At 43.1% G+C, this 26,802-nt stretch overlaps 2 protein-coding genes across 2 annotated transcripts in view; both read right to left on the reverse strand.

Annotated features, from left to right (window-relative positions):
• Positions 1-26,802, reverse strand: part of ppfia4 (PTPRF interacting protein alpha 4) — a gene marked incomplete at its 5' end in the record, with an annotated part of 141,805 nt that overhangs the window by 23,510 nt on the left and 91,493 nt on the right. Inside the window, 12 exons of the mRNA XM_080728827.1 lie at positions 1,593-1,722; positions 2,669-2,760; positions 3,227-3,289; positions 3,393-3,524; positions 5,351-5,434; positions 6,560-6,694; positions 8,520-8,666; positions 12,364-12,585; positions 17,295-17,366; positions 18,909-18,983; positions 19,485-19,649; positions 21,247-21,348. Of these exons, the coding sequence (XP_080584953.1) occupies positions 1,593-1,722; positions 2,669-2,760; positions 3,227-3,289; positions 3,393-3,524; positions 5,351-5,434; positions 6,560-6,694; positions 8,520-8,666; positions 12,364-12,585; positions 17,295-17,366; positions 18,909-18,983; positions 19,485-19,649; positions 21,247-21,348 (1,419 nt within the window). The remainder of the gene's footprint in view (positions 1-1,592; positions 1,723-2,668; positions 2,761-3,226; positions 3,290-3,392; positions 3,525-5,350; positions 5,435-6,559; positions 6,695-8,519; positions 8,667-12,363; positions 12,586-17,294; positions 17,367-18,908; positions 18,984-19,484; positions 19,650-21,246; positions 21,349-26,802) is intronic.
• Positions 24,290-26,282, reverse strand: LOC308287804 (gap junction Cx32.2 protein-like). Its single transcript, XM_080729084.1, has 2 exons — positions 26,250-26,282; positions 24,290-25,607 (listed from the first exon to the last, which is right to left on the reverse strand). The coding sequence occupies exon 2, from the start codon at positions 25,584-25,586 to the stop codon at positions 24,663-24,665; it is 924 nt and encodes a 307-aa protein (XP_080585210.1). The 5' UTR covers positions 25,587-25,607; positions 26,250-26,282; the 3' UTR covers positions 24,290-24,662.

Consider the following 26,802-nt stretch of genomic DNA (forward strand, 5'->3'; position numbering starts at 1 on the left):
ATACATCACTGTTATGTTTAGTGGTGACACTTGGAGAAACTGTTGTGAGCCTGATAGTTGCTAATCCAAATTATGGTACCAGGCAACTGGGATGTGTTTGAATGATGTTTGACATTTGAATGTAAGTTACTGACATGAAAACTGGACTGAAATGTTATGGCCACAGTGTTGAAAATAAATCTGTTCAGGAGGCACCATTTGAAACTCTACTCCCTTTCTTATTTGTGATGGTTTTAGATGGTTTTAATTGCAATTTTATAAGGAAAAGGTTTTTGTCGGGTAAAGGGGGTACTTGGATTCAAAAATCTGGGAAAGGGGGTACTCAAGACAAAAAAAAATTGAGAAACACTGAACTAATTGATTTAAACCACACTTAACAACTATTTTAGTTCATCGTCGCAGTGCAACAATATTGAAAATAGCTGCATGACTAGTTCACAGCGTGATAGGCTATTTTCACTATTTTTAAGTATTTGATTTTTTTGGGCAAATGTTACATGTTGTTACAGACATACCCAATGTAGAGATGGATTATTAATCGATTATTTTACTAAAATGCTTGATTATCGATGATTATCGATGATTATCGATTTGTTCAATTAATTGATGCACCCCTAAAATCTGCCGTGCTGGCTTGTGGTGGACATTTTGGTCAGAATTATATTTTTTGCCACAGACATACAAAATGAGTAGACAAAGACACAAAGAGCTGGCCCTAAATGACCAGTACGGGTCTTTAACATTTGTACACTCTCAGTGTTATGGGAGTCCTTGAAAGTAAAATGTCAAAGAACCACTGTCCTAACAGACTCATAATGTGCCATAGTGTCATAGTAAATCACTGTAATACATACGGTATGCTGAAGAAAACCTAGAGACTGACATTCAGTAACTGCGTATTATGATCAAAATAAGAACATTATAATGCTGTGTAAAAACAAAATCTCAAAGTGAAGGGAATATCCACACTCTCTTGAATGATGTCTTAAGTTTTCTTTATTTAAAAATATGCACAGCAGTCTAACTAGAGAAACGGACACGTTTCGGCCTATGGGCCTTCTTCTGCGTTTCAAACAAGTTTGAAACGCTCTTGATAAGGCTCATGATACCGGTATCTACATGTTCATTTAGACACTTAAGCTCAGAGTTAACCATTTACCATTTATTAAAATATAACATTAACCATTTATGCAATGATATTGCATTGAGTTTGGCAGTGAGTCTCTGCTCTAATGATAAACAGATTTATTTGTGTAAACATATCCTTACACAGAATCTGCTATCACATATCCCACATAGAGCAGAGCATAAGTTACAGATTACAGGTACAGAACGAACTGCGCTAAAGCTAGATAATCTGCACCCAGAGAAACTAACAGACATCTTCACAAGAATCCTGCAGAGAGCGTGTCTTCTCCTGAAGGTATTAATCCAGATAAGAGTATTGTTCTAAAAACAAAATCTATCATTTGCCGCAGACAAGGACAAGTCTTGCCACGGACACATTTGTCCGTGTACGGACATATAGATGACCCCCCTTGACGGGTCTGTATGTGTACGTGTGTGCTTGGTGTGGACGGGGCAGTGGGCACCTTGTTGGGTTCGTCGCGCAGCGCTGCCAGGCGGCCCTTCTGTGCCCTCCTGATGACCTGTGTGCTGTAGTGGCCGTCCTGACCTTCTACCACCGAGTAGCGCAGGTCACTGGCACTGCCCAGGTGAGAGCTGAGGAGACAGTGGTGGGGAAAGTACGTATATGTACTGCAATGTAGAAATACTCTGTTACAAGTCCGGAATTCAAAATGTACTTAAAGTACCAAAGTACCGCATTGTGACGCGTTGTAGATCGGCTATTTTCAAATAGCCTAGGTACGTATAAAATAGGGCTAAAGTGGATTAATGTATGTTTTATAATATAAGAATTAGTATCTGCAAAGTAACTAGTAACTAAAGTTTTCAAATAATTGGAGTGGAGTAAAAGTACAATATTTGGATCCGAGATGTAGTAGAGTAGAAGTAAAAGTATTGGAAATACAGTACTTGAGTAAATGTACTTAGTTACTTTACACCACTGAGGATAACAGCTTCTAATTCTCTCTCTTTTCTTTCCATGTGTTTGTCTCTGTGTGTGACAGTGTTGATTTCGTCGACTAAAACTATGACGAAAAATGTTGGTCGACCAAGTTCTTTCACTGATGAAAACTAAACAAAAACTAAGCTATATGATGACTGAAGCTAAGACTAGATATATTGACAATTTCGTCAACAAATAAAAACTAAAATAAATGTTAGGGAGGGACTAGTGAAGAAGAGATCCAGTAGAAAAAATAGTCATTTCATGTTTGGTTGCGCTCGGGTTGCGCTCTGAAAATAGCAGATCTACAGATCTTACAGATCGGCTATTTTCAGCTTGGAACCAAGAGTAATATCTGCCATTACGATGCCACGATCGAGGCCTGCCTAAATACCTTTTTGTTGACAACATCAACTGTAGATTTAATTGACTAAAATCTCATGATATTTAGTCGACTAAAACTTGGCTAAAAGTAAAATACTTCAGATGACTCAAATATGAATAAAATTAAAGGATTTGTTTTTCTCCAAAAGACTGACTAAAACTAAATCAAAGTTTTCTGTACAAAATAACACTGGTGTGCTGATAAATTTGTACCGTGGATGCGTTCCATCGCCAAAGGCTCCACTGCGGCGTTTCAAATGGTCTATTTCATTTCTCAGTTTTTCTATTTCTCCGATCAGTCGTTCCTGGAAAGAGAGACAGAGACAGAGACTGAGGTGCATTGTGGGGATGTGAGTCAGGAGTGGTGGGAAAAGTACTCAAATGGTTTCACTTAAGTATTAAGTATCAATACTGCAATATAGAAATACTCTGTAAGGGTGCCCTCACACCAAAATACCTAGTGTGGAATCCGCCAATGCATTTCAATGAGAATGGAGCGTCCTCTACTGGTAAAAAACGCTCCATTCTCATTGAAATGCATTGGCGGATTCCACTCTAGGTATTTTGGTGTGAGGGCACCCTTACAAGTAAAAGTCCAAATGTACTTTAGTAAAAGTACAAAAGTATTGGTATCAAAATATATGGTATGGTAATAATAATCAAATCTACAAAGTAATTAGTAACTAAAGTTTTCAAATAAATGTAGTGGAGTAAAAGTACAATATTTGGATCCAAGATGTAGAAATAAAAGACAGACAGACACACACTGACCCGTGTATGGTGGAACTCTTCAAGCTGTTTCTGGCTGTTCTCCAGGTCCTGGATCAGGGAGTTCTACACCCCCCCAAAAAAAACAGAAAACTCAGATCAATTAGGCTTTAATTGACCCTCCCTGTTACTGTAATGGTGATAAAGGCGGTTTCCGTGCCATTCTCACCTTGTCCTCCAGGGCGGCCATGCGTTCCTTCAGGTGGAGCTGCAGCCTCTCGTTAGACTCTGTGAGCAGTCGATCCACGGTGTCCGATAAACGCTTGTTGTGTTCCTCGTTCATCTTCTCTCTCTGACGAGCCTGATGGAGAGAGAGAGAGAGAGAGAGAGAGAGAGAGAGAGAGAGAGAGAGAGAGAGAGAGAGAGAGAGAGAGAGCAGGGGGCAGAGACAGATACGTGTTCTTCCAGAGATTAGGAAAGATTTTTTTTTTCTCTTTTTTTTGTGCTATTTTCTGATATTTTTGAATATTTTATTTTGGATAATAAGACATCTTGAGACCAGTGTTGGCATGTCTGTTTATTATAAGTATTGTTTTACAGTCACTTGTAAATATTAGTAGTTGCAGGTTGTGTTTTTGGGGGGCCTGTTTCCAAATTTGGGATTTATTTGGGCTTGTCTCTCAAGTGTAGTTTCTTATTTGGGCTTGTCTCTAAAGTGTAGTTTCTTATTTGGGCTTGTCTCTCAAGTGTAGTTTCTTATTTGGGCTTGTCTCTAAAGTGTAGTTTCTTATTTGGGCTTGTCTCTAAAGTGTAGTTTCTTATTTGGGCTTGTCTCTCAAGTGTAGTTTCTTATTTGGGCTTGTCTCTCAAGTGTAGTTTCTTATTTGGGCTTGTCTCTCAAGTGTAGTTTCTTATTTGGGCTTGCTTCCTAATGTTGTTTAAACCAGTGGTTCTCAAACGTTTTCATGTCAAGGACCCCCAAATGAATATGTAATTATCCGCATATCCCCATCAGAAAACCTTTTGTGCCAGGGACCACGATAGTACCAGATTTGTGTTGTTAAAATGTTTCACAAATATTTAAATTTTTAAAAATGTTATCCCAAGATTTTTTTTAAGATAGCAGATCAACAAGCTTCCCAGTAAAAGCTTATGGATTGGCTATTTTTAAATAGCCAATGTATATTAGGGTTAAAGTGCTCATGTGGCCTATTATAGTTGCTTTTTTTGGACTTGTCTTCATAGAATTGGATGCTTATTTCTCTAGCAAAATCTGCCAACGCTGCTTGAGACATACCGTAGACCAGGGACAATGTTTGGATCAGGATCACAACAGCAGCCGGTGTTTGGTTTGGTTTCGCCTCGTGGCCTGACAGTGTGCTTTACAGCCGCCACCAATTCAATTAAGATGATTAAAGAGATGACTTAACGTGGGATTATGGGTTGTTTCTGTGAGAACTGGCGTTTTGGTTAAAACAACAGCCTACGCTACGTTTCCTTTGAGTTAACAAACGCAGACCGAGACACACACACACACGCACGCGCGAACGCACACACACACGCACACACACGCACACGCGCGCACACACACACACACACACACACACACACACACACACACACACACACACACACACACACACACACAAAGGAACATTTCTGTCTCATTAGAGGTTTCTCTCTCTCTGTCGGCTAAATATAGGATTGTGAAGTATTGCATGCAGAGACGAGAAATTAGCCATGCGTGAATTATTCAAGACTAAAGATAGCAGCCAATCAAAAGCTTGATCGCGGGGGGGGAGGGGGAGGGGGAAATCATCGCTGCAGCAGAATGTATGTGTGGATTGGCTTCTTATTAGTGCAGCAGTGTGTGTGTGTGTGTGTGTGTGTGTGTGTGTGTGTGTGTGTGTGTGTGTGTGTGTGTGCGTGTGCGTGTGCGTGTGCGTGTGCGTGTGTGTGTGTGTGTGTGTGCGTGTGTGTGTGTGTGCACATGAGGGAGCGCAGAGAATGGAAGGCGTCCGACGGATGTGAAACAGCAGCACACACACAATAGAGAGGTCAGGGAGAACCCGCAGGCCCACATACACACACTCAGAAACACGCACACGCACGCACACGCACACACACACACACACACACACACACACACACACACACACACACACACACACACACACACACACACACCCTTCCCAGTTCCTGGTTCTTCTCCTCCAGCTGCGACTCCAACTGTCTGAGTCTCTCCTCCACGTTGCCATGGCGCTCCTCCGCCTGCAGGGGGAGACATTTTTCAAATTTTCAGCATGTTGTGTTAGGTGTGTGTGTGTGTGTGTGTGTGTGTGTGTGTGTGTGTGTGTGTGTGTGTGTGTGTGTGTGTGTGTGTGTGTGTGTGTGTGTATAATCCATGATGAGCCTGGCACTTATCAAGTGATAATTACCTCTGTGGAGTGCATAAACATAAACACATGCACTCGCACACACACTCGCACACACACACACGCACGCACGCACGCACGCGCACGCGCACACACACACACACACACACACACACACACACACACACACACACACACACACACACACACACACACACACACACACACACACACTCTCTCTCTCTCTTTAAATAGCATCACAGTGTTGGCAGCTACTAGCATCATCAACCTTGGAATAAAAGCTCCAGCAAGACAAGTGGGAGAAAGTCTAGAAATACACAGCAGCAGCTGACTCTCTATCCTAAGCTTAGCTTCATTAGCAGATATAATACAACTTGTATTATGAGTATTAATTTAGAGCCCCGCTACGCCAAAGCCCCGGGCTTGAGATTAAAATAATGCAAAATATACCCTCTGGCCAAATCCAGCAGAGGGAGGGAGAGAGAGAGAGAGGAGAGAGAGTGAGATAGAACAGTGGTTCTCAACCTTTTAAGGCCGCGACCCCCCAAAATTTAACTGGGGAACCCCCCCACGAGCACTAAGAGTTGAGGTATTACATTTTGTACAATACGGTTCTATTGTGAAAACAGCAGATCTACATGCTCACAACGCCTCGCGTTGCAAGGCGTTGTGAGCACGTAGATCTGCTATTTTCACAATTACTGTCTCTAATATTTGACAATTTGGCTAATGTTTAATTTGTCATTTTAGTTAAAAAGTGCTTAAATTGTCACTTTACTTAAACTTTATATTGGTTTGTTTACTGCTGAGTGAGAAAACAATGTTTCACATTAATCTGGGGACCCGACAAAATTATTTGGGGACCCCCCTGGGAGAAAGACGAGAGACAGAGGCGGAAAGAGAGAGAGAGAGAGAGAGAGATGAATAGTGACGTGTCATCATGACATATAGGTTTTGGCATGCCTTTGGAGACAACAAGTCATTGAGGGTGCTCCAGTACCTTGGACAGCGCCACCACCCGCTGTGCCAGCTCAGCCTCCACCTCGGGCAGAGTCTCAGCCTTCCTCATGGTCTGTGCCAGCCTCTGCTCCGCCATCTCCAACAGCTCCTGGAGCTGGCGCACCTTCTCTTCACTCTGACACACGCACACACACACACACACACACACACACACACACACACACACACACACACACACACACACACACACACACACACACACACACACACACACACACACACACACACACACACACACACACACACACACACACAAACATTTTGTGAATGGCATATTTACAAAAAAAACATATATAATTTCTCTAACGTATGCCTAAAGCAAAAAAAAAATCAAACCTCGGTTCGGTTCGAAGTGGAGCGGTGAATCTGAGCAGCTATACCCTGCGTGTGTTGCTAAATGCCTAAACTGTAAACTGTAAACTGTGCCTGTGAGTGAGTGGTGAGTGTGCCTGGCCTGCACAAAACAGCGCCCCTCCTTTAACTAGTGTGTTGTGTGTGGCCACTCAAGGTATTGCCAGGCTACGGACACGGCCAGCCAGCCAGCCACCCAGCCACCCACCCAGGGACATACCCACGGACATACCTGTCTATTGGGAGCGCTTTCACCGCTCCAAAAAGAATCTGATCTACAGCGCGACACATCTTGATTTTGTAGATCGGCTATTTTTCAGTGCACAACACCAGAGAGCAACTAACCTATACATCAGATATAACTGTCTGGCTCTAATCCTAAACTCTAAATGCCTAACCCTAAACCTAACCCCAACCTGAACATTTTCCTATTTTTCTTTTTAAACAACTCACAACGTCTATTTCTCATAATTCTACTATACTCTCGTGTGGACATTTGGTCCTTGCAGGTATAGTAATACAAAACACACACGCGCGCGCGCACGCACGCACTCACACACGTACGCACACATGAGAAAAGGTGCAAATGGACCTGGACGACGTTTAGCCTACTGTCACTTCCCATGTGACACTGAACTCAGCATCACCACCTGAACTGTACATGAACTCTCTCTCTCTATCTATCTATCTATCTCTCTCTCTCTCTCTCTCTCTCTCTCTCTCTCTCTCTCTCTCTCTCTCTCTCTCTCTCTCTCTCTCTCTCTCTCCATCTACAGCATATGCTGCCTATTACAGTTGGTGTCTATACATTATGCATATGTACTGTATCTGTCCGAATAAATAGACAGACAGACAGAGACACCAAAAAAGAAATACATATAGGTGTTGTACTGTAGGGCGACTGACGGACAGTCAGAGACAAAAATACAGCAAAATAATGAGTATACTGTCTGAGATATACAGTACATACAGTACAGTATATACGGTATGTGCTGTATGTATGCATACTATTTATCTGTGTGTGTGTGTTGATAAGGTGAAATGGATTGAAGACTGCACAATATTAAAGGGATATTTCACTTTCAAAAAAGCTTTTGGTCATTTCATCGTCTAATCAGGCTTTTGTGAATGCCCTGGACAGATTTTAAGTTGCTTGAATCAGTATTTAGATATTTCATATTCATTTTTATCAGACACGCCCCCTTCCTATACAAACCCAATGTAACTTCAAACTCCATTCTACCCATGACACTTTCATCGAATATGCCCGTCCTTTTTTCCGGTGACTCCTGACACCCTCCATACGTGAGCTGCCCGTGTTTTCATTTATCTTTAATATATATTTTTTATGTATTACATTTTTCAAAATGTAATGTTTCACAAAAATGCTAAAAAAAATAATGAAAAAAGTTATATAAAAAAAAAACACGGCCAGCTCACGTATTAGGAGGGCATCAGGAGTCACCAGAAAATCTATCAATCAGAGTTGTTTGTGTTTGTGTGTTTGTGTGTGTGTGTGTGTGTGTGTGTGTGTGTGTGTGTGTGTGTGTGTGTGTGTGTGTGTGTGTGTGTGTGTGTGTGTGTTGTACCTGTCTATGCAGGGAGTCCTTGTTGGCCAGTTCGTTCTCCAGCTTGTCGTTGAGGTCGTGGATGTGGGTGGTCTCCCGCTGGGCGGCCAGGTACCTCTTCTCCAGCGTGGTGATCCTCTCCTCCATGTCCTCTCTCTGTGCCAGGCCCTGACCACAGGCAAATAGTAAGAGACAACACACACCTGGGCATGTTCTGATGAGCCAACACACACCTGGGCATGTTCTGATGAGCCAACACACACCTGGGCATGTTCTGATGAGCCAACACACACCTGGGCATGTTCTGACAGCCGATTCCCCCGTTGTCATCCTTTAGTATGGGTCTGTTATCCCTGTTGTCATCCCTTTGCTAAGGCTCAGTACAGGGCCGGTTCTTGGCATAAGCAACATAAGCGGTCGCTTAGGGCCACAACCACTAAGGGTGCCACATCACAGGGAGAATATATATATATATATATATATATAAATTAGGGCTGGGACTTTAACTGATTAATTGTGATTAATTAATTACAGAAAATTAACGTGATTAAAAAAAATTAACGCATTTTAATCGTTTTTGCACCACAGAACCTTCAGTTTCGGGCATACCGATCATAGCGATGCACCAACCAAGAAGAGACAACAAACTGTCATGTAAAATGTCATGTATCCCCTATCCAAAAAATAGCGTTATATTTTAATATGCAATAAAACAAAGATCTCACACAAGACACAACAGAATAATTTGATAATATGCCACATGCAGTTGAATGCAAGTTGCAAATTGCATTATGAAATCCACCTGCAGCCCACAGGCTCCTTCATAGTCTTCTTCTGTGTGCCGATGCTGTGCTGCAGTGGTTATGACTTTGTGTGTGTTGTGACCTGCCAGTCACGGCTACTCCAGTCACTGTCTGTCAGTAATAAATCAATGTGCTGAGACTCCGTATCCACCCGTAACAGCAAAAAACGAAACAAAAAATAAACATCCAAAATTCAGAGTCCTAGAACCGGCACTGGCTCAGTAGTCTGTCTACTTTCTACCAGGAGGCTGGTAGATTGAACCCGGGCCTTTGGATTCCCTGCTAACCAACGCTGCTGAATGAGCTAACCAGGAAGCTGGCCGACCTTTTTTGGCTTTGTTTTGGACCATGCGAACTAGGGGGGAATAATATTTACTATTCTGGCCATAACGGCACATAACTCGGTAACGACATGAGTCAGCTCATGCGACGTTGGTACCGCTCGACACGGCGCCTCTGTCGCTCAACACGCCGCCTCTGTCGCGGTTTCATCAATAAGACAAACATTTCGGTGGCGGTACCTCCGTCTCAGTAGTGTCCTCTGTAAGATCGCATGGCTAGTAATTCCAACCTGGTGGGTATGACTTTTTTTATTCCCCTGAACGTGTGATGACGCATGTGCATTGCAGTGATAAGACCATGGGTGATAACGGGTCTACCAGCCTCCTGGTAGCCAGTAGACAGAGTACTGCGCCTTAGCTAAGGGATGACAACAGTGATAACAGACCCATACTAAGGGATGATAATGTAAGTATTGGGTGGTTCTGATCAGCCAACACACACCTGGGCATGTTCTGATGAGGACTAAACCAAAATGCAATAATTGTGTTGGAATAAAAAGTAAAATACATAATTTGCCATCAGACCCCTCCCTCCCCTCCCTTTCTAGCCTCTCCTCTCCCTGCTCTGGTGCAGAGCAGAAGCCGTTTGACAAGTAAGGGTGCCTGTGAGGTCAAAACAGCGGTTTGGTTGGTCTCAGGACGTTGTGTAAACACAATCCAATAAAAAAATACTAACTTTGAAGCTAAAGAAATAACCGCACTAGCCTAAGGACAATCCACTGTGTTAGTTATGAGAGAGCCTGTGAAATCTAGCAACAGGGGCAGCCGAAATCTAGCAACAGGGGCACCTATGAAAAAAATCGACTAAAGCAGGTATGAAGGGGTATGATAAAAGGCAGATTTAACCCTATATGTGTTTTGGTCTGGATGACTCCTTTAAAGTCAATTGTACTCAAGTCCAGTACTTGAGTAAATGCACTTACTTCCGACAATTTTCCAAAGTTGTTTGGAAAGTTTTTAGTTTCGAGGAAGCCACTGCATTCCGTTCATTTCCGAACAATATGAAAATCTACTTTCAGAGACTTGAAACTTGCTAGAGATAAGGTAATCCAACACACTATATATCAAGTTACGTTATGACTGCGTTTTAATGCATTTCAAAGCCTGGGTCGATATGAAAAGTCTGGCCAAAAAGCCCCTGGAGAAAAAGATTGATTTTCAAACGGAATTCAGACTTCCGTGACTTGTACTAGCTGCGCAGTGAAGTTTAGTCAACAAACATTGACTCATTTATTCAGTCAAGTTCAGAAATGTTTTAATGACTAAATAAATGGGCAGAGAGAAATGGTCTTGTTTATGTGCATAATAGACACGTACTGACAGTGGTACTGTATGGTCCTTTAATGTGTATAGATTAATCTAACAATTCCTCCTGTATTCCAAAAAAACAATCTCTGCAAATACTAAGCAAAATTATGTGGATATTTTATCACATTTGTCTGCTATGAGAGAAATCTCAAAGAGAGGAGCAAGACATCAGGGACCTCCATATATGGGCATAAAAGGGACAGGGACGGAATTAATTTGCAAGTGTGACTTGCGTTATGGCAATCGAATTCAAAAATCAAATCTACAAGCTCAAAAGGCAGATCTGCTTAATTTACGGAAAAACACAAAGATATGGAGACAGCAACGTTACATATAGGACCTGATAATCTTGGCTACAGTATAGACCTTCACAGGCTATATTTTAAACCTTCCCTGCGGTAAGCAGCATGAGAGCGCTGTAAGCCTATCGGTCAACGTCAATTCAAGCCGCGGGTGTCCACTGTCCACACAGCTCTCTGTCCACAATGTCTGACAAAAAAACATGCTTCATGGGGTGTCACGTTTTGGGTGAACTACTCCTACTCCGGTTTTCTGAAGAACGTATGTTTCTATGTCAGTGGTGCTGCAGACTTTTTAATGTCAAGAACCCCTAGAATTATATGTATTTGACCGCGGACCCCCATCTCAAAATATTTTGTTCCAGGGACCCTAAGAAAGGAAGATTTGAGTTATAAATGTTCGCTTAAAAAAAGATGTATTCAAAGATTTGCCAAAAATGTCAAGATTTTGACAGATCTACAAGCTCGCAGCGTGCGCTGTGCCTGTAAGCTTGTATAAATTATCTGCTATTTTAAATAGTTAAAGCATAAATAATGGTTAAGTGGTTAAAGTCTAGAGTGACATGGATGCGTTCCAGGTCTTTACAGCAGGGTTCCCCAATAGGCCATTTGCCTTTTTATTATATTTTGGGGGGCTAGTGAAAGTTACAGGTATGCATGGTGTGTGCGATATGAATCGTAAGCTTACCATATAATAATCCTTAATCATTTTCAATCATATTCAAGGGCTTTTGGAGAGAAATAAGACAGACTCCAGTCACTTTTAGAGCAGAGTGTCCAGCTGATGCCAATAAGTAGTTGACGGCCCCTTGTTAATGGATCAAAGGAAGGCCTCTGGCAGTAATTGGTTCTTAACTTATTTTGTTTCAACTTTTAGGAGTGCACTTCTCATAATAATTACAATAAAGTTGTATAAGAGCAGCAACAACACTAGTATATCTGAACTGCCGCCGTCGCCCCCCGCAATGTTGTGACCCTCGTCTTGGTACCCTAGACATAATTCGGCCCTTGGGGAAAACTAATTAGGGAACCATGCTTTACAGGTTTGATTTATGAAAACACACAGAAAGTAAAATAAAAACAGAGATAAATAAGAGGTTCAGCGTACGCTCACCTCTCTCTGCTCCCGCTGCTGTTTGATGGACAGCTCCTCGCTGCGGCTCAGCTCCCGCCGTGTGTTGGCCAGCTCCGCCTCCAGCTCCGCCACGCGGGCGCACATGGCGGTGGAGCGCTCGCGGCTCTGCGCCAGCTCCTGGTTGGTCCGGTCCAGCAGCTCCTGGAGCTCCCCCGCCCGCCCGCCGTCGTCGTGAGCGTCGATGGAGCCGTTTGGCAGCCTCTGTATGCAGGAACGGACGGACGTGAACATGTGAACTTTGGATATCGCGTCTTTGTCGTTTGTCTGGCAGGCCAAGAAGGACTGAGAGAGATGAAGCTAGGGACCCCCCACTGTACACATTGTATAACATTGTGTTGCAGATTAAACGTTTTTTTGTTGATTTTGTTGAGAGCGCTTCGTAGACTTATTTGACAGCCCTGAAAATGTGTAGCGTTGTGTTGGATTCATGTTAACGCTCTTTTTTCCTCCTACACCACGTTATTTAAAAATTCCTATCACACAAAAGACATATCTACACAAACACAGTCACACACACACACACACACACACACACACACACACACACACACACACACACACACACACACACACACACACACACACAGTCACAGAAACACACACGTCGGCTGAACTGGACTTCGCAACGTTCGGCACGGCGACTCGCTCACCTGACGTCTCGGTTGGCGATGCCTCTTAGATGGCGCACCATCTAAAAATAGTATACTGTAAACTAGAAATACTGTTCCTACAAAACAGTGTGGGCTCGCATGTAACACCATGTATGGGCACAAAGATCTACCCTTTGGCTCGTTGGCACCTCAATTGCAAGTATGGTTGCCAACGTGACTATATTCTGCAGCGTGCTAACTGTCATGTGAAGCTCAACCAATACTCCAGCTACCACCTCTCCCAGATGTTTTTCCACAACTCAATTGCACCTCATTGGCTGAGGGCCCTGCCTTTGTACTGTCTGCGACGGAACTTGGTATATAAATAATGAAGATAACATAGTGTTCTCGCCTTTCAGGCGAGCCCACAATAACCATGACTTTTTAATACATCTAAAGTGGCAAATTAAACATTGTCCAAATTGTCAAATATAGAGGCAGAAATTGTGCAAATAGCAGATCTACATGCTCACAACGCCTCACATCGCGAGGCGTTGTGAGCATGTAGATCTGCTATTTTCACAATAGAAAGTTTTTTTTTTTTTCAACTTCGACTTTCTCTGGTGGGAGTTGACTTGTGTAATGAAGTCGTCTGAGTCGACTTGTTGACTTTTTCATTAATGCCCTAGCACGCACGCACGCATGCACGCACGCACGCACGCACGCACGCACGCACGCACGCACGCACGCACGCACGCACGCACGCACGCACGCACGCACACCCTGTTCAGCTGAAATATACAGGTAACCACAATCATTTCTCCCCTCAGTCTATCAAGGGAGCAACATTTTGGAGTTGCTGGCTGTGAGCGCTACTACTGCTACTCTACTCTAACGACCAAATAAATGAAGCATGCTGCTGTTTGTTCAGGACGCAGGACACAGGAGGTCAGTCTGCTGAATCACACCAATCACAACAAAGCGGTCCATTTAACAACTCGTAACTAGCGTCCCTACTCTGGGGTGAACATTTGTCCTAAACTGGCCAATCTACAAGACCCATAGATAGTGGGCTATTTTAGGTTGTAGATTGATATAGAATGAAAAAATCACACCCGTGTGAAGTGGAGCTGTGTGTGTGTGTGTGTGTGTGTGTGTGTGTGTGTGTGTGTGTGTGTGTGTGTGTGTGTGTGTAGATCATGTGTACCGATTTTTGTGACATTTGAAGAAAATATGTAGGAAAAGGAGCAAAAAGTGTGTTTTGGAGAAAATTCAAGATGGCGGAAAATCTATCCTGGCGCAAATGGGCGTGGCCTATATGGGGAGATGCGTCTTGACCCAAGGAATCCAGGGAAAAAAGAATTTTAATTTTCCGATCCACGGTTCAAGAGTTACGGGGCAAAACGTAAAGTGGGCCGTTATAGCGCCACCATGAGGCCGAGTGATGTAATTATTTTTCGATTCATTCTTAAAATCATTATGAATCTCCTCTCCGAGGTTTGAAACTGTAGCTCCTATGGTTTACGAGAGAAAAATACTTGAAAGTGTTTTCTTGCATTGTCCCATTATAAGTCAATGGGGACAATTAAGCGTCGTTTTTTGCCGATTACGTCGGCATGGTAAGGCGGATCGGAACTAAAGGTAATAGAACACCATTCCCGGCCGAGCCGCACATTTTGATGTATATATTGCGCGAGTGGCGTAAATGGTGCGGCACTAGTTACGCGCCGAAGTCAGGCTACATACACACAGACAGACAGACAGACAGACACACACACACACAGACCCACACAGCCACGTATAGGGAGCCTGTGTTTCACACAGCTCCAAAAGGAGCAGACCAAAGAGCCCTCGGGAACTCCTTCAACAAAGTATATTTCGCTGCTGACGGGCAGAAACCTCTTTTTGTCTTTTTTTTTTTTTAATTAACGCCCTACTTGATCATACTACAGCGTCACACAAAATCATTAAAAGTAGTAGATATGCAAGCTCGAAACTCAGCTCGAAACTCAGCTTGAAATGCAACAAGAAGCAACGCGTTTTTGAGCTTGTAGACCTGCTACTTTTGCTGTTTTTGAAAGCCTCCCTCCACCACCCTATAGACTCCACCTTCAGAGTTCAAAGTATTGCATCAGCTCGAATGTTGATTTGAAACTCAATGTCTTGTGGTTCTACATTGCGGTTTAAGTGCTTAAATACATATTTACACGCATCCAACATAAACTGATGATGGTGCTGTCAAACAAGTCTATATGAAGCCATCTGTGAAAAGTCTGCGACAAAATGTTATACAATATTTTGTGTGTGTGTGTGTGTGTGTGTGTGTGTGTGTGTGTGTGTGTGGGCAACATCTCTCTCTCCGCTAAGGGGTCCTTGAGCTGAAACACGTTGAAGACCCCAATAAGATTTAAGTGGTTGTAAGAGTGGAGCCATAACCGTCTAATTCCATTTTGCCCCCCCCAAAAAACGGTTAAATCTATGTACTGTATAACTGCTGCATCCAGCATCCAATGAGAGGAAGAGAATGAGAACGCTCTGTCCTTCACTGTTCTTTACCTGAAGCTCACTGAGAGCCAGTCATCTCGGAAAGTACAGCTTTAGACAGGGACTGAAAATACCTTTTTTTTTTTTTTCTCACTAAAATGTGATAAAGCCACTAAAGCATTTCATAAATTTCAGGCTACATTTCACTTAAACGCCAGAGCTTAACTCTGCATGTAAATAAGACTTGTTTTAATTAATGTGAGAGATCGTCAGGTCATTTGCAGGTTAGAAATGTATTTAGAACTTGAATATCTCAAAAGTAGTTTCAGCATGGCATCATTCTATAAGCCATATCTTCAAAACTGTTGGGTCAATCTCCACAACCAATATATCATTTTGTAGCTATGATCCCCAGCTTTCAAATGAAATGAAAAAATGAAAATGAATAAAAATCCAATGACTGGCTCCCAGCCAAATTGGGACACATATTCTTTTTTTTCCACTACTTTGGTGCATGAGGAAGTAGTGGAGCTATTTCTATGAACCCATAGAAATTATAAATATGGAAATATGAGGTTTCTGTCCAACAACGACGACATACCGGTACATTAGTTACCTACCGCTCTGCTATGTCACTACCTTTACTGAGTGTTGTCTTTTCTGTAATAATTAGACCTAAGTCAGTTTTCAGCTTTACCCAGCTGATGGCAGCCCCACACGGAGGGGGAGCAGTTAGGGGTTCAGTGTCCTGCTCAGGGACACGTCGCTGTCCTGGCCCGGAATCGTACCTGGGACAGCCAGGGCCTCTGGCTCCCCAGGCGGGCTCACTAACCACTCAGCTATGACCGGCCTATACAACTTCTTTCCTTCCATTGTACTGAATTCAGTAAAAATGAATTGCCTTGTTGATGACATTTTCTCCACAAATCAACTTGCCTTGCCTTGCTATAGGTGGTTGAGATTATGATTATGATGACTCTATACAGGCTATAGGTTTATCTATTGATATATCTGTATAATGATTTACATTTTATTAAATGTCTCCCCGACAGAGATACTCTACCGGAGCTGGACTTGTTTCTGCTGACGTTTCCCCATATTCACAGGGGGCCCAGCTGTTTAATCATGTTTGTTATTATTCCCTGTGGGTGACCAGGGGTCCACCACAAGCTTACGTAACTCCTTTCAAGGTTGGATTCCTAGGCAGGGAGGCTGGGAGGCTGGGAGGGAGGGAGGACGCGTTTTTTTTTTCAGGCAGCCAACGACAGCATATAATGCATTATCATTATCGGCAGAGGTAAGGGAGATTAAAAAATCTACCTTTTAGCTCCGGTTGACCTGCTGTGTGCGTGTGTGTGCGCGCGCGCGCGTGTGTGTGTGTGTGTGTGTGTGTGTGTGTGTGTGTGTGTGTGTGTGTGTGTGTGAGAGAGAGAGAGAGAGAGAGAGAGAGAGAGAGAGAGAGAGAAATGCAGGTGAATGTACCCTTACGCGTCCATTGTATTACATTTGTTACACTCGCAGAGTTACGACCAATTATTTATACTTAGTTGCGTGCCGACAATGCGCTATGAGCTTGTAAATCGTCAATTTTCGATGCGTGACACTGATGCGAAAACAGCGTATAAATCAGGCTTTAGAGACCGCTCAGGACTTCATAGTGTGTGAATAGTGAGAGAGAGAGAGAGCGGGGACATTATAATAAAGATAGTCGAACCGAGACTGCCAGACGGGCCAGGCGGCTAGGCGGCTAAACAAGTCAGACAGACAGACAAGACAAAACAGACACAGAGACAGACAGACAGACAGACAGACAGACAGACAGACAGACAGGCAGACCTTCCAGTTGGGTTTGGATCCGTCTGCTCGGTCCCCAGATTCACCTTCTTTCCTCTGTCTGGCCATGTTCAACTGCAGCGTGTAGATTAAGACATGTTAACCACCGCTAATGAACACTCAAACACACACATTCTGCTCTCTCCTTTCCCTCGGGTCCATTAGAGAAAATCACCCTCTCTCTCTCTCTCTCTCACTCACACACACACACACTCACGTGCACACACACACACACACACACACGTCGCCTCTCACATTTGTGCCATGTCTGTGTGATTGATATGAAAAGCCATGGACATCGTCAGCCACAAGCGGTGATATAATAATATCGTCGCTTTCGGGGGTGGGAAACCTCATAGTACGTTCAAAGATGTTAACTTTCAGGAAATCGGGGGGGAAAAAATAATTTGTGTTTCCAAATGGATTGAATGTAGTTATTATTTAGTCACAACAAGCTCTTGTTATTACTTTTCAATGGTTCAATATTTCTAAAAAAAAAAAAAAAACTTGACAGACAGCCTTAACCACCAAAAACAGCGAAAATAGCAGATCTACAAGCTTGTCGTCTCTGTCGGGTGGAAACCTCATTATGTCCAAAACGGATACTTTTCTGGAGTCAAGTTCAAAAACGGCAAAAGTAGCAGATCTACAAGGTCAAAGCGCGTCGCTTCGCGCCACTTTTTGAGCTTGCAGGTGCACTGCTTTGGATGCTTTTGTGCGACGCTGTTGTATGATCAATTAGGACGTTAATTAAGAAAAAGATAGATAGATAGCTTTATTATCCTGCAGGGGAGAATCAGTCGCCCAGAGGCGGCACAGCAGTTTACGGTTGTTTAAGCTTGTAGATCGTCCATTTTCACTACTTTTTGTGAATATTTTTTGAAATATGGAGATTACGAGGTTTCTGCCCGACAGCCAGGATGTGATTATTAATGAGTACAGTACAGTACAACAGTACAGTACAGTACAGTACAGTACAGTACAGTACAGTACAGTACAGTACAGTACAGTACAGTACAACAGTACAGTACAGTACAGTACAGTACAGTACAGTACAGTAGGTGTCGTCCCCTAATGATCAGTGCCACAGCGTTGACTCTGAGCCCTTACAGTAACATACAGTAACATCAGCATCCAAACTGCTTTGAATATTATAAACCCAGCGGCGTTTCTCTCTCTTAGCAGAGCCTGCGTGAAATATTTAATGTGATTTTTTATCTTAATGAGGGTATCATTATTATTGGCTCCTTGTTAAGTAGAAACATATACAGAGGTGGAAGTAGGTGCGCACGCCTGTGTGTGTGTGTGTGTGTGTGTGTGTGTGTGTGTGTGTGTGTGTGTGTGTGTGTGTGTGTGTGTGTGTGTGTGTGTGTGTGTGTGTGTGTGTGTGCGCTTAGACCTGGGTTTGTGTATGTCTGAACACGTGTGACATTTCGGGCACATATCCGACTTGTTCAGCAGATCGATATGATAAAGCCTTGAAAGACTGTTAGACACGCATATACACACACATACACACACACACACACACACACACACACACACACACACACACACACACACACACACACACACACACACACACACACACACACACACACACATTAAGTGGCTCACCTCTTGTGTGGTGGATGCTAGCTGACTTTCCAGCGTGGCCACTCTCTCCAGAGCCACCCGAAGTCTCTCCCGCACCTGACAGGAAGTAAGTAAGTAAATACATTTTTATTTCAAAAGTACCTTGCAAAACACTGTTATAAGGCGCTGTACAATGGACCACGATATAATACACATAAGAGCTAGAACACGTCAAGAAATGAAGCAAAATGTTGACCTGCACAAGCCAGGTAAAAACGTTCTAAGACCAAAAGCTTAGGAAGTTTTTCACAAACTCTTACAGTAAAACCTTCAACTGACTCATTATTCTTTGCAGCCAAATGTAGGGCGTTCCTCAGTGTAGTATAGGAGCAACCACTGCAAATGCCCGGTCGCCCTTAGTTTTGCGTTTGGTCGTGTATGTATCCAGAATGCCTTTGTGTCACATTTATGCAAGTACTGTAATTAAGTGAATTTTTTAGGTATTCTTTTACTTCACTGGAGAGGAGTATTTCTAACTGTCAGTACTTTTACTTCTACTCACTAACAGCTCAAAGGCAAATATTGTGATGTGTGTGTGCGTGCGTGTGTGTGCGCTACCTTCTCGTCCAGGGCCTTGTGGTGCTCAAACAGGGACTTGAGGGCTTTGAGGACCTCCACCTCGCTGGAGACCCCCGACGGGGGCGGGGCTTGCCTCTTCACCACCGTCATCCTCAGACTGCGCTCGTGGCGAGACACCAGACACTCCAGATGCTCCAGCAGCAGCTGCAGTGTGACACACGCACACGCACGCACGCGCACACACACACGCGCACGCACACACGCGCACGCACGCGCACACACACACACACACACACACACACACACATTGATTTTTAGAAATGATTATTATCCTCCATCACCATCACTACCACATTGCTGTCGGGCAGAAACCTCTTATCTCCATATTTTAGCTTTTTTTGTTTTTCGTAAATTAACGTTCTACTCGATCATGAAACGCTTCAAAAGTAGCAGATCAACAAGCTCAAAACGTGGCGCGAAGCGACGTGTTTGAGCTTGTAGATCTGCTACTTTTGATGCTTTTGAATTTGTGTCCTGAATAGTTTCTTGACATACCTGTATGAGGTTTCCAACCGACCTATCCTTCTATCCTTCACAAATGTCTTCACACCTTCACACACTCACACGTACTGTACGTACCGGTACTCACACATACCGTATGCACACATATGCGCACAAACACCCTCACACATTCGTTCCCATGGCAACCTCCATGACGACTGCTGAGGCTAATTCTATTTGCCGGGAGTTTCGTTACAAATCGTGTAACTATCGTGACGGGTTTCAGAGAGCCCATTGCATTGGGTGCTGAACAATAAAGGGAATATTAAGTCATGTTGATAAATTAGGGACATCACCCCAAACTATGTGGGAACGAGTTAAACTAACACAGTGCAAACACGAACAAATAAAACAATAGTGGGACAGAGACAGAGGTGTCTCATTATGCGTCTCATGCATCCCGGCTCATTTGCATGTTAGGACACAGCATATCAATGAGTCTATAGACAGAGATGTCCCCACTGATGGACTGGTTCATGTAAAGGTTCATGTATGGTACTCACACCCTAGTGTTGTTGTTAATACATGTTCATGTGTGGTGGTATTCCTATCATACCCTAGCCTGATTTCAGACTCTGCGCTGCAGCTTGAGTCTGAAGTTGTCCCTATTCTATTTGATTGGAGGGGATTTAAAATTTGAAATTCCCAATCACAAGAGATCTGGTGGGAGGGGTTGTGTTTGACTTGTGTACACAAAACATTCCCCCTCCCCCTGTATGACAGGCATCAAGTTGTTGTCTTTGATGTTTCATTGATTAGAGAGAAGCACTAACGAGCTATTTACACTTGTATGGCTCAATCAATGACTGCAGTTCAGAACCCCTTTGAAGTTCAAAGGGAGCCCTCCCTCCACTGTTTCTGTTGATTTTCAAAAGTTAGACCCACCCCTCCTCCATCTTGCATTGATTTCATTGGTCGCCAATGGTCGGTTTGCCAAGACACCAATAGAAAGAGACGCGTCATATGACAAAACCAGACCAAGAGAAGCAGTCCACTCAGAGAGTGGGCGGGTCTATTGGCTGGAGCCAGGCAAATCATACCCTGGGGTTGTTATTATTACATGTTGTTAATGTTCAAGTATGGTATTCCTTATGGTTATGGAACTCCTATCATACCCTGGTGTTGTTAATATATTAATACGTGTTCATGTATGGTATTCCTTATGGAACCCCTATCATACTCTGGTGTTGTTATTCATAAAGGTCCATGTGTGGTACTCCTTGTGGTAGTCCTATCATACCCTGGTGTTGTTCCTCTCTGCCTTCAGCTCAGAGATCTCCTCCTCTTTCTCCAGGAGCTGCTCTCGACACACGTTCAGCTCCTTGGTCAGCGTGGCAAACTCCTGCAGCACACAAAAACACATACACAATAGATTATTATTAGTGTTATGATGAGGAGAGTCTGGAAATCAGACATGGGGAGAAGACGAGAAGAAGAAGGGGCAGCTGTTCAAAGCTAAAGCGGAGTCAGTGCTGCCTGCCACAACGCCACCACCACCTGAAAACCAGGAAGGGTTGCAGTTTGACCCCAGCGACAAACATCATCGGTGTAAACCTTTCAGAAAAATGTGTGTTTCATAAACACAGAAAGCTGCTAATTGTCATAGCTGCAAATAAAACATCAACCCTACCAAATTCAGTAACATGGTCAATGTCATGACAGTATCATGGTCAGTATCATGGTAAGTATCATGTCAGTGTTATGGTCAGTATCATGGTCAGTATCATGGTAAGTATCATGTCAGTGTCATGTCAGTGTTATGGTCAGTATCATGGTAAGTATCATGTCAGTGTTATGGTCAGTATCATGGTCAGTATCATGTCAGTGTTATGGTCAGTATCATGGTCAGTATCATGGTCAGTATCATGTCAGTGTTATGGTCAGTATCATGGTCAGTATCATGTCAGTGTCATGTTACAAGTCAACATTATTAAAAGACAGAAATAAGTGCAGGCAAGAAATGAGACCCTTATAGGGCTTACAGTACAAGGTTCTCACCTAAAATAATAAACAAGTACTCTATAAGTTAAACATAGACACGACAAACAAGTACCTTGAGTGCAGTTGAATAGGTGTGTGTGTGTGTGTGTGTGTGTGTGTGTGTGTGTGTGTGCGTGTGCGTGTGCGTGTGTGTGTGTGCGTGTACGTGTGTGTGTGTGTGTGTGTGTGTGTGTGTGTGTGTGTGTGTGTGTGTGTGTGTGTGTGTGTGTGTGTGTGTGTGTGTGTGAGAGAGAGAGTGTGTGCACATGTATGCACACACGCGTGTGTGTGTATGCAGAAGTAAGGCTACTTTATATAGTAGAAGGCTGGCCCTCAATCTATGTTTAAAGTTACAGGTTAGAGATGAGGATTTGGCAATAAGTACAGTATATGTATTCCAGAGTATAGAACCTCTGTCGTTAATGGAGAACTGGCTATGAGTGGAACGTCTGAAGGGAAGATGGAGATTGTCACATTGTCTAGTATTATAATCATGAACTTTGTTGGTCTTAAAATAGCCTATTCTTTGAAATAAGCATATTTTAATGGTAAGTGCATTTATAGATGAAAGCACATGATTGAACTGTGTTAATGTTAGATGATAGACAATACAATTAAACAGAGGGGCAGATTGAGATAATGGTTAGAAGTAGTGGCTATTGTTACAAAATTATTTTGAGTAATGAGTAATACAGTATGTGTATTAATGTATGTACTTGCCCAGACAATATTGCAGTAAATGAGATATGGATACATTAAAACTCCAAGTTTGAATTAAACAAATTAATTAACTGCTTTCTACACCCCACACATTACACATTTTCTATCAATATTTAATAATAATAATTTTAATAATAATAATAATAATTTTCTACCAATGAAGCCTTGAATTCATGGAGATTTTTTTGTTGTTGTATTCCTTAGCCAATCATTTGTTGACCGGGTCATCATTCAATAGTAGACTCTTTGACCCTTTAAGTCTCCTACCAGCTTAGGAATGCGACAAAAAAAAAAAAAAATACTTAATGGATTCAAGGCTTCATGTGGTGTGTAGCCCACTTGATAGAGAATAAGTTATTTTGGGGGTGAACTACTCCTTTAAATTAGACCTATGTAGACCCATAATTTATCAACACATAAAAATAAAAAAAACCTGTCTGTCCTTCTCACCATGAAATGTAATGTCCTTGGTTTTAATAAATGTACCCCGCATACATTTCTGTGTGTTGTCACTGCTGTTATACCCTACCGGCTCACCTGCAAGTGAGGAGCCCCCACAGGGAGGTCGCAGCACCTCCGTTACACCTCCTTCCGACCTGACACGTGCCACCCCCCAGGAGGAGTGCACGTGCAGGGACAAATATCACCCCTGAACATGGTTCGTATATTAGATGCTCAACAAAGATGGATGCACCTCAGTGGATTCAATCCTCGATTCATGGTGGTACAGGCAGGGGCGTCACAAGGGGGGGAGTGGGACTGAGTTACTAAGGCCCAAGGTGCAGGGGCCTTCATTATTTTATACTTTAGCTATTGAAAAATAGCAGATAAAAAAGCTCACAGCGAGGCACCGAGTGAGAGTAAATCTGCTATTTTTGAAAAGCCATGAAAATGTGTGCAAATCTTTGAATATATTTATTTTTGAAGCGAACATTTGTAACTCAAATGTTGCTTCTGGTTCTGGGGGGTCCCTGGAACTAAATATTTTGAGATGGGGGTCCGTTGCCAAATACATATCATTTTGGGGGTCCTTCACATGAACAAGTTTGAGCACCACTGACATAGAAACATGGAAGCATTTGAAATATTCAAAGACTTCAAATTTCCAAGATTTTTCAAAAATAGCAGCTCGCGCTGTGAGCTTGTATATCTGCTATTTTTCAATAGTTAAAGCACAAAATAATTGTGCGGGGGCACGCAGTGAATCCTTGTACCCAGGGCCCCGAATTTGGAGAGACACCCCTGGGTGCATGTATACCACTGCATCATTTCAAGAACATAATGTGTGAATAAACATGAACCTTAGTTGATGAAATCATTTTTGGATGATGCAATACAATACACTGATTGATATTGTCCATTATTGATTCCAAAGGGCACGTGTTTTAATACAATAAGATGCGTTTTGTATGTCTTAAAAAACATACTGTAAAACATTGGCTTAAAATGTAATGTAATGTTTAATGATTTAGTGTTTATGAACTTGAGGAAGTCAATAAAAGTGCAAAAAGCAAACAAACTGATAAACACAGGCAGTATTTGTTTAAGCTGAGTTGCAGTGAGTTATTATGCAGTGATTTCCAAAACATGTATTTTATTAAAAAAGTACTTCCACTTCAGCCATGTGGCCCTCTATGGCATTTTAAACACCCAGAAAATTATTGTCCATGAAGGAAATACAGTTTACAATCTGGATCTCTGGATCTGTATCAGATCACAACACGTCGTGAGCTTGTATATCTGATATTTTCACTACTTAAAGAAATTAAATATTTCAGAGATTTTATTAAAAAAAAAAATTACACTTTTTCATAGATTTTTGTAGTTTTAGAAAATCTTTTTAAATAATAAGAAAATTAAAAGGGATTTTTACTCCCGACCCATTGTATGAGAAACAGTGCTGTAAAAGCATAACCATGTCCAGAACAATTCAGACGACAGTCTCATTAGTGTCCCTCACGTGCGTTTCTCTTTATTGACCAAGTCGATGACGGTGTTGTCGCTGCAGATGTCTACTAGATCTTGAGGCAGCGACGGCTGGTACAACGCCCCACCTGCCCCTGACCCTCCGTGGCGGTTGTTCACGCTGGCCGACCACACAGGACTGGACGTGAGCTGCTGCGAGGTGATCAAGAGGTGCTGCTGAGCTCTGACCTTCTTGTCGGCCGCCCCCTTCCGGGCGCACAGCAGGTAGATGATCTCCACCACGTTGAGGAGCGCCGAGACGCCGGCCACCGCCAGCATGAAGACGATGAAGATGCTCTTCTCGGTGTTGCGCGACACGTAGCATTCGACGCCACTCAGCTTGGGGCAAGGCTCCCGCTGGCAGTGGAAAATGTTCGGCACGAAGATGGAGTAGAGGCCGCCAAAGATGTAGAACTGGCCCACGGCGAACGCCACTTCCAGGAGGATCTTGAAGACCAGCTGGGTCAGGTAGCTCCGGAGGAGGACGCCTTTGATGGTCACCTTCCCCCGGTCGTCCGTGTATTTGGGCTGCTTTAGGAACGGCGTCGCAGCAGAGCCTCCGTTGGTTTGGCTGCTCTGGAGCTGCAGCCGCTGCCTCAGCCTCTTCTCCGTGTGGACCACGTGCAAGGCGTGGCCCAGGTAGACGAGGGTCGGCGTGGACACGAAGACGATCTGCAGGACCCAGTAGCGCGCGTAAGACACCGGGAACATCCAGTCGTAGCAGGCGTGGCTGCAGCCGGGCTCCTCCGTGTGGCAGTAGAACTCGGAGCGCTCGTCGCCCCAGGCGTTCTCGGCCGCCGCGCCCAGGACCAGGATGCGGAAGAGGAATAGGACGGTCATCCACACCTTGCCCACCACGGTGGAGTGGGCCTGGACCTTGTCCAGCAGCTTGGAGAGATACGACCAGTCCCCCATGATGGTTGTCTGTCTGTCTGGCTGTCTGTCAGAGAATAAGAGGTTTGATTAATGTATAATCTGGATATCGTTGCTTTCAGGGAGGAACATATTATCTCCATGTTCTGTTTTTTTCATAAATGTATATTGATCATACAACAGTGTCACACAAAAGCATCAAAAGTAGCAGATCTACAAGCTCAAAATGCTTTTGCTATTTTTGAATTTGAATCCTGAAAAGTAACAGTTTGATTAGTTCAAGATTAGTTTAGTTAAAATGGTTCAAAGATATTTAAATATATTTCTAGATTTTTGGAAAATATGCCATATTAACTAAGTTTGCTGGGGACCCCCTGGGACCCCCTGAAGTACCCTGATTTAAAACCCATTGATATATAAGGTATGGATTCAGAAAAAAATGTAAAGGGTCGCAACATAAGTAAGTGGGAATAACCCTCATCAAACAAATAATCACGTAAATAGAGTACAAAGAAAATAAATAACTGCTACAAATTAACTAGGATAACTAGCATCTGTCTAAACTTCATAATATCTAAATAACATTTTTAGCATTTGTGGTCAAGCAAACGTTATTATATCTAAACTCTAGGTCATTCAACATTACAGACGTTGGGGGGGGGGGGGGGGGGCATCGTTTCATTTTGAAATAAAAACAGCACTCACCGGTGGCGATCTGGGATCAGAACATGAGCTAGCTACTTGTCAGTAGCTCAACCACAGAACATGGAGGAACTCCAAATCTTCAGAGACAAAGGAAAGACTGACACCTCCTTATATTATATCGTCTGTCGGGGTGGAAACCTCATATGTCCAAAACTGTCACTTTTCAGTATTGAAATGCCAAAGTAGCTAAAGCAGCGGATCTGCAAGCTTGAAACACATGACGAACTTGCGGATCTCCTACTTCTGATGCTTTTGTGTGACACTGCAGTGTTATCAAGTAGGCCGTTAATTTAATGAAAAAACACAAAAAGTTGGAATATGGAGATAAGAGGTTTCTGCAACGATGTGGGGATGGGTTTGGTCTTTGTTCTGCTTGAGTCACACTCTTACTGTCACAGCCTCCTTTTTCTCAGAGCACACGGGTTGTTCCTCATGACTGATCAAAAGTGCTTGATCAGCATTTCCCCCCCCATTGACGTGTTTTCAGAAATACAGTCAAAACATGTTGGTCATTTTTCTCACGCAATGAGGAGAAACACGCATAAACATATGG

Source organism: Nannobrachium achirus (genome assembly GCF_963921795.1).
Source record: "Nannobrachium achirus genome assembly, chromosome: 6".
In the NCBI taxonomy this organism is placed as follows: Eukaryota; Metazoa; Chordata; class Actinopteri; order Myctophiformes; family Myctophidae; genus Nannobrachium; species Nannobrachium achirus.

What these genes read in the sequence shown, in the direction of transcription:
- LOC308287804 (XM_080729084.1), bottom strand. Translation starts at nt 25,586, where the DNA reads ATGGGGGACTGGTCGTATCTCTCCAAGCTGCTGGACAAGGTCCAGGCC.